This window comes from Mastomys coucha, unplaced genomic scaffold (assembly GCF_008632895.1).
Source record: "Mastomys coucha isolate ucsf_1 unplaced genomic scaffold, UCSF_Mcou_1 pScaffold15, whole genome shotgun sequence".
Classification (NCBI taxonomy): domain Eukaryota; kingdom Metazoa; phylum Chordata; class Mammalia; order Rodentia; family Muridae; genus Mastomys; species Mastomys coucha.
The window spans coordinates 164,472,482-164,481,486 of NW_022196897.1; the positions used below are offsets into that span (position 1 = coordinate 164,472,482).

A 9,005-nucleotide genomic window follows, 5' to 3' on the forward strand; every position below is an offset into this window, starting at 1 on the left:
ACTCAGCTATTAAAAACAATAAATTTATGAAATTCTTAGGTAAATGGATGGATCTGGAGAATATCATTGGGTTACCTGAGTGAGGTAACCCAATCACAAAAGAACACACATGGTATGCACTCTCTGATAAGTGGATATCAGCCTAGAAGTTTGGAATACAGGAAGAACAACCCACAAACCACAAGAAACTCAAGAAGAAGGAAGACCAAAAGGTGGACATTGCATTCCTTCTTAAAAGGGGGAACCAAATACCCATAGAAGGATTTGCAGAGATTAACTGAAGGAAGGGCAAGCCAGCCTAAATATAACTATCTCCTGAGAGGCTCTAACAGTACCTGACTAATACAGATGTAGAGGCTCACAGCCATCCATTGAACTGAGTACTGGGTCCCCAGTGAAGGAGTTAGAGAAAGGACCAATGGAGCTGAGGGTTTTGCAGCCCCTTAGGATGAACAACAATATGAACTAACTAGTACCCTCAGAGCTCCCAGGGTCTCAACCACCAACCAAGGACTGCACATGGAGGGTTCTGATTGTTCTGGCAGCATGTGTATAGTAGAGGATTGCAAATTTGATCATCAATAGGAGGAGAGGACCTCGGCCCTGTGAAGCTTCTGTGCCCCAGTGTAGGGGAATGCCAGGGCCAGAAAGTGGGAGAGGGTGGGGTGGCAGGCATGGGGAGGGGGAAGGCAACAGGGGGTTGTTTTTGTTGTTTTTGTTTGTTTCTTTGTTTTTTGGAGGGGAAACTGTGAAAGGAGAAATTTACATGTAAATAAAGAAAATATCTAATAAAAAAATAAAAAATAAAAGAAAGAGATGCCCATGAACATACAAGAAGACTATAGAACTCCAAATAGACTGGCACAGAAAAGAAATTCCTCCTGTCACATGATAATCAAAACACCAAATGCACTAAACAAAGAAAGAATTTCAAAAGCAGTAAAGGGAAAAGATCAAGTAACATATAAAGGCAGAATCACATCAGACTTCTCACCAGAGACTATCAAAGCTAGAAGATCCTGGGCAGATGTCATACAGACCCTACAAGAACACAAATGCCAGCCCAGGCTACTATACCCAGCAAAACTCTCAATTACCATAGATGGAGAAAACAAGATATTCCATGACAAAACAAAATTTACACAATATCTTTCCACAAATCCAGCCCTACAAAGGATAATAGATGGAAAACATCAACATAAGGAGCAAAACTACACCCTAAAAGAAGCAAGAAAGTAATCTTTCAACAAATCCACACAAACCTAAGTCCACCTCTTACAACAAAGTCAACAGGAAGTAACAATTACTTTTTCTTAATATCTTAATATGAAAATTAATATTACCAACATATCCTAATCGATTGAAATCCAATAATATGAGGAATTAGAAATGTGTTGATTGTCATCCAATGGTCTCTCTAATTTGGTAATTGGAGATATAGGTCCAATATTCTACAATCTATATATACTTTCAGCTTGTTTGTTTGTGACAGTGTCTGGATGTGTACAACATAAGGGTCTTGAAATCTTGCTTCTCCTATCTCAGCCTCTCTATTAGTAGTATTGTTTATTTCATGTTTTTACACTATACTATGGTTCTCAGAACAGCTTATATAGTTCAAAAGTATTTATATATACAAAAGAAACACAGACAATTAACTAGGGAGTTTGCTTGTAAGAGAACAACAAAGAGTGAGACTAAATGCTTTGCTTGACGTTTGTAACTCTTGTATCAAGTTTGAAGAAGAGGACTTTATAAGTTACTCTTTCTCTGAGATGAATGCTTTTCCAAATCATCACAGCTAATGAACCAAATTCTTACCCTCACCTAATGTCTGTGCCACCCTCCAAGCAGAACCACTGTTCATTGAAACAGTTGGTGAATGACTTTATGGATAGAACATCTTAATACACACACCATTTCTTAAATGAATGTAACCTGTTCTCTGTGGGCTGAGAATAAAGTCACTCAAGTCAAGTAGCTTTGACCATAGCAGGAGGTCTGTATCCAAAAATCGTGCCTACAATTCATTCCTTGGCACAGCAGAACTGTCAATTCTCAGCTTAGCTACAATAGAGGTAAAATCCTTTGGTGATGTGAGGGTCATTGAAGTACCATTGAAATCCAATGCCTAAAAATTGTTCTTATTTTGGGCTTGTACCACAGTAGGAGCCAAGATTTTAAACTCTACTAAATACAAAACAAACAAACAAACAAACAAAAAGACTTTATATATTTATGTTCATTTAAGAAAAATACTAGTAGTGATTATTTTAAAATATACAGTTAATATGTTTGGAGTTATTTAAAATTTATGAGAAAAATGTATGTATTTTCAGTATTGCTGTAGACAAGCATCTACATAAGACTGTTAAATTGATTGTTGTTTTATATCAAACAACTTTTATAATCCTCATTTTTATTGCTATAATATTTTATAAACTTTAAAGAATATGACAAAAAAGATATTGTAGCTATTGAAGTAGGGTCTCTGGGAAGAGTTGGGGTACAAAAGGAAAACAAAAATGTGATGCAATTCTATTTACTTAAAATGTTTTTAAATGTTAACAAATTCAAATAAATTGAAATCATGTAACTTTTCTCATTATAAAGCAATAAAAGTTGAAAAAAAAGAAAAAAAAGAAAAAAAATAAAAGAAAGGTGAGCTATGGCTCTGCAGCTCCTCATGACCCCTAGTGATTTCAGGCAAAGCTAGGCCCCACTGGAGCATGCGCGCACCCACATACACACACACACACACACACACACACACACACACACGTTGAATGACAATTTAATATCTGCTTCCTGCCACATGCATTACGTTACAAGTCGTGGAACCTGTCCTATCCACCCACCCAGCACACCTTAGAAATGTCTGCAACTCAGAAGGTCCTTTCATAGCCGAGAACTGAATTTCTGTGAATCATGCCATTGTGACTGGAGGTAATAGAAAGGTAAAAGGATTCTAATCAAGTATTTCTGAACGATGATCACTAACACCTCTTTTCTACTAATTTCTAAAATATTTACACAATTAGTCACATAAAACTGAATACAGAAGGTTCACAAATTCCAGAAATCAAACCTTCACATTTGCACACCCAAAGCAATTTCTTTGTGTATACAGACTAGACAGCGCCATTTAAGTTCCACACCTTTCCACTTCCAGCAATACAGAGCCTCCCCTACGCTGAATCCACACTGAGGAAAGGTCAGACGACAAAGGCCTCTACTATGATCACCACAGGGACCAACAGAACCAAACTCTGACAGACAGCCCATCTTAGAAGCAGCAGATCAGACCCTGTTAGCTCAGCAGACTTGCTCCTCCTGGCCTGGCAGTGGAGACACTCATTATCCCAACAGCATGGCTGTGGTCCTCCACCCAGCTTGTAACACATGCATCTGAGGAGAATCCTATAAAGAACTACTGTTCCTGATTGTTAGGCCTGCCCAGAGTCCCTCATTAGCCTGGAAAATTCAGCTGGGCCTCAGGACAGTAAGTAGCAGCTCCTCTCCTCGAGGACCACAGAGCAAATGACTCAGACGGCTGAAGCCTTAAGCTCTGCTGCTCCCCTCCATGAGGACATAGCCCTAGTCTGGGAAATCTGCACTTAACAGAACGTTCCAGTCTTGCAGACACTTATTTTCCTCTTAAAGATACAGGGTCCTTTCTTTGCATATTCAATTATACATGCAATGTCCAGTGTAGCCATCTCTGCTTCATACTGGGGAAGTCCTGCAGCCAAACTGCAATCAAATTCAAAGTAACAACAGTTAAAAAGCAAAAGTGGCTATGAACTTTAAAGCTAGGAGTGGTTAATGGGAGAGGAATGGAAAAAAAATGAAGAAGAAATAAAAAGTAAAGGACATCACTGCTGCTCCAACATATGGTGGAGAAGAAAGTTTATTATACACAAAAGAGAGAACATAGCCAGACCCAGTTAGTTATATCTGGGGATAGTTTAGGGTAGACATGACCTTGTACCTTGTGGAGAGAGGAACAAGGGGAGAAGCAAGAGCCAGACTAAGAGATCAGAATGATTAATGATAGATGAAAAAGACACATTACGAAATGGTTGGATTACATAGGGGATGGCAGCTGGGAGACTGGCAGTCCTACTCCTGGGGTAGATGGTGAGCTATGCCAACAATATACTGTAACACGTAGGGACTGTGGTCTGATGAGAGAAGCAGACAGCCAGGTTTGCTTTGATTTGTTAAGTAGGCCCCTCAGCTGTTTGTCCCCGGGTTTCAGACTTAACACTAGGGAGAAAGGAGAAGCAAGAAATGACTTAATTATACTCTCCAAGATCATTTTTAAAAGTTAAAACACGGGCTGGAGAGATGGCTCAGCAGTTAAGAGCACTGACTGCTCTTCCGAAGGACCTGAGTTCAAATCCCAGCAACCACATGGTGGCTCACAACCATCCATAATGAGATCTGACGCCCTCTCCTGGAATGTCTTAAGAGCGCTATGGTGTACTTGCATATAATAAATAAATAAATCTTAAAAAAAAAAGACAAAATACTCTATACTTTAAAAAAAAAGTTAAAACACAACTTATATTCCAATATTTTTCAGGAACTAAACATATGTACTAAAGCGCACCAAGTAGTACTCACATCTTTTCTTACACTATATATTTTCAAATGGGAATAATAAGATTCCTATTAGACACAACCACACCAGTTTGTCTAGATCTTCTTTTGCGTGAAATAGTGAAAATACAGAAATTTGGTTTCTAGAAATAAGTTCAGTTCCTCATTTAGATTCCTCATTGCCCTAACCTGGGAAATGCCCCAAGATGGCCAGTATGGAATTTTACTGATTGTCTAAAATTGATCACTTGACAACCCATATGAATGTCAACTACTGCCAAAGCACAAAGGCCTCACCTTCCTTCTTCTCCTGCTTTTCTGTACTGAAATTATACCAGCTTCAAAGTTGGTTAGTGAGTTCAATTCTTACACAGGTCCCTCTTTATTTGTAATCCCCTCACCCCTAAACCAGGGAGGTTAGACAAGAATCACTTACTGGCGGTTTTGGTCTCACTGCCATCAAAACCCAGCTTGAAAGGAGTTGTAGGACAGTTTCCCAAGCACTCGGCAGCAGAGGCAGGATTAGATGTTCAAAGCAAGACTTAACTACACGGCATAAGGAAAGCCTGATCTACAGGAGATGTTGCTGTAACCAGACAGATATAAATCTTAGAAATAGGAATGAAATTCTTTTTTTTTTGTTGTTTGTGTGTGTGTGTGTGTGTGTGTGTTGGTTTTTCCAGACAGGGTTTCTCTGTATAGCCCTGGCTGTCCTGGAACTTACTCTGTAGACCAGGCTGGCCTTGAATTCAGAAATCCACCTGCCTCTGACTCCCAAGTGCTGGGATTAAAGGAGTGCGCCACCACAGCCCAACCAGGAATGAAATTCTTAATTTCTGGGAAACATTGGAGACTACAAACAAGTAAGAGATCAGAGCACCTATGCATAAAGAAAATGAAATTTAAAAATACCAAAAATTGACTTTTAAAAAAGATAAATGTAATTGAAAAAATATGTTGCTGTACTGATTTTAAAAAGATCAGGCCATTCCTGGTAGAAGGAATGGCATTAATAAGACAGTGTTTGACCTTGCCCCTATGTACTGTGTTAACTGCTGAGATCTATAATGTGACACACAGAGCTACAACTAATGGCATGTTTTACATTTCTGATCTCATTTAAATATGCCAACAAGGATTGCATACATCTATAGAATACAGGTCCTAAAATGAGATTTCAATATCCACTGGCTCAAGCTAACCTGTCCAAATTAAAGACCCACCAATCTAGTTTTATTTAATCACCTATATTATTTAATACATGCTGTGAAATTTCAAAATTATTCACCTTGCCTGAATCAGGTCCTTCTCCACTATGGTGACACCTGCAGCAGATTTCCTTCAACTTTGGTCAGTGATCTAGCTATTTCCTGCCCTGTTTCACCTGACAGTGAACACAGTAAACCATTCCTCCTGTTCTCATCTGAAGGTGGAAGAAATGGACAGTTCATTCTATGACTCAAATGAGCAATTATAAAATACTGTTGTGCTACATTCCTTTAACTCAAGAATTTAGGAATTTTCATCAAGAGGAAAGTAAGGTCATTCCTGACTTGGGGAGCGACAGACCAGGATCAAAGCTACCTGAGTCAACAGAGCTTGTCTTAGAAACATCTCTATAAAGGGAAGAAGATGCAGCTCTCCCAGAATTAATAAATCATCCCAGAAAGAAATCACTCCACAGACAATGAAAACATTACTTAGGAAAAATCTCTTAATGACAGCATGGCTTCAGCTCTGGCTAATGCTGACAGAGGAAACAGCCAAAAACAGATTTTGGATTCCACATATGCTGTCACCCATAAGTCTCTTTCCAGGTTAGGCCTCAGGTTATTTTGAACAATTCAAATATGTACTGGAGATTGCAAGCCCTACTTAAGACAGCTAGGAGATTTAAACAGCAAAGATCCACAGAATCCTTTATTACATGCATCAGTGCACTGAAATATTAAGTCAGTTTTCAGTGATGGGTTCCTAAGCTGGAGATCCCAGAAGATGAGAAAGATAGCAAAAGTAGGAAGTAGAATGTGCAACAGCTGTGGTGGGGAGATCTACACTAGCTATGTCTTATGCCACGTAAGCTTCTTAGGAGTAGCATCCTGTACACTACTTACAGGGGATAAGTGGAAAAAATGGAGACCTCTGTGAAGTCATACACTGGGACAAACTCAGGCGAAGTCTAATAAAACACCACTGCACAAGGGGAATACCAAGTATCTAAAAAAATCATTATGACCAAGGCCACAGAGGACTTAGGACAGCTAACCATATCGCAATATAGTGGAAACAGCTGGGATCTCAGGATCTCAGGCTTGTCCTTCCCCAAATCCCTGGCTCTCCCAACACTAACCCTGGCTTAAGAGAAAGAGCATTGGGGCTGGAGCGATGGCTCAGCGGGTAAGAGCACTGACTGCTCTTTCAAACGTCCTGAGTTCAAATCCCAGCAACCACATGGTGGCCCACAACCATCCATAATAAGATGTGATGCCCTCTTCTGGAGTGTCTGAAGACAGCTACAGTGTACTTACATATGATAATAAACAAATCTTTAAAAATAAAAAAGAGAAAGAGCATTATTTTCTATTCAATATACCAGGGCCTTAACACTTATGGCCCCAGGCTCTTATGTGTCTGGAAGTTAGGAATAAGATGTGCAATTCTCCATACATTAGGATCAAGCCGTATTTGAGTGGACCAGCCCTCAACACAACAGTATTTTCCTGTCACAGAGCTGTCACCATGTGTAGTCCTGCCCTTGAGACAAAACTATGCTTTTCCCAAGAAGAAAACCGGATCTTTTTGGCACACGACATTGGTTGTGACCCTATAATGCCATATTGAGCAGCTTGTTAGGGGCTTGTTCTTTGATATCAGGATGAGCCTAATGGTTGACTGTAAACCAGATCTGTCCTCTTGGTTATGGTTTGGAGACAAATATCTAACAATCCTGGTAAACAAACATGTATACTACTATCCTAATCTTTAACAGGACTGCTTAGCATACTACATGCCTGTCAGGTGTTTTACAGGCAGTCGTACCTCAGCTACATTCAACTCAGTGTCACCTAATATTTCCTAAGCATTGATAAATCCTTAACATCATCAATTCTATCGTTGTACATCACAGCTTCATATTGGAGTCTACCCAACACATGAAATGTCTTTTACAGACTCCATAAAAATCAACTCCAAATGGATCTTACACATACGTGTTAATTGCTAAGGGCAGAACTTAAGAGAAGATGAAAGAAAAAACAGGACTCTCAAGTTTGTCATCCTGCCAAGCATATTTCTACATACATGACTCTCCTGGAAATGTTTTGTGCAGGTGCAGCCCCATAATAAAGTTATTCAGAGGCCACAGCCGGGTCCAAGGAGAGATTAGTTTCACAAAGGACCTCACAGGTGGCTGCATCTGGCTGCCTGCTTCTTACCCATCCAACCGCTGGGAAGACCCAATACACATGCATTTTTTTGCTAAGTTGCTTGCTCCTCCCTCTGTGCGAGAGGACCTTGCACTTACCATGTCTGGAGTTCTAAGCTTGCGGAGTTCCCCTCACATCACAGCATAGGAACTCAAAACATATCACACAGAAACACAAAGGTCTACGGAATTACAGAGAGGAAGTTGCAGGCTTGGTACCCGGAAGAGCAACCTCCTGCTTAGTGCTTCCAACTTGGGCCAATCCCTTTCCAGATCTGCAGGTTTGCTCAGTAGCATGCCTCTCCTCCAATAGCCTGCCTGTGTGTCCTCCTGCCAAGCCCCTGGGAGGAGCTAAGATTCCTGATCTCTGCATCTCAACTTCCTGCTACTTCCCTTTGTGAGCAGTGTTCCTGTGTTCACTGCTTTGCAAATTTGGAGCCTGCCTGAACTCAAACCACGGCACTCAGCAGGCATTTCCCCTTCTTCCCGGAGTCAAGCTGGATGGCGTGCATAGCTTATGAATCAGCTTACATGGGAGCTATCAATGCGACCCGAGTGGACGGGTGCCCAGAATATTAACACTCAAAGAGAGATTTTAGGAAACAAGATTTTGTTTTGTGGCTTTAGGGTGGGTTCGGGTAACCTGCCAGTATGTTCCACCCGATGGTTATGAGACAAGCCTCAGAGCAGAGTAGGCAACACATGACAGATAGGTGGTCTTCCTGGCTTTCCTGGCCTTCTTGGCCATCGGGCATCGACCGGAAACAAAAATACAGAGGCAGAACAACCATATAAATAAAATAACAGCTACATTTTTTTTTTTATAAAAGAGAGAGAGAGAACGGGGTGGGGGTGGGGATGGGGAGAGAGAAAGAGACGGGAGGGGAAAAGAAAACCAAAATTAATAATATAGGTAAAGAGAGTACTGGAAAATTAGGACAATACATTAACTCTTAAAGTCACTTCAGTTGTGTAG

General features: G+C 40.4%; 1 protein-coding gene across 1 annotated transcript in view; it reads right to left on the bottom strand.

Moving 5' to 3' along the window:
- The window catches only part of LOC116091508 (zinc finger protein 120-like), a 14,996-nt gene extending 6,737 nt beyond the window's left edge, over positions 1 to 8,259 (bottom strand). The window contains exon 1 of the mRNA XM_031372945.1: positions 8,129 to 8,259. Coding sequence (XP_031228805.1) covers positions 8,129 to 8,131 — 3 coding nt within the window. The 5' untranslated portion in view covers positions 8,132 to 8,259. The remainder of the gene's footprint in view (positions 1 to 8,128) is intronic.
- Between the last annotated feature and the right edge of the window lie 746 nt (positions 8,260 to 9,005).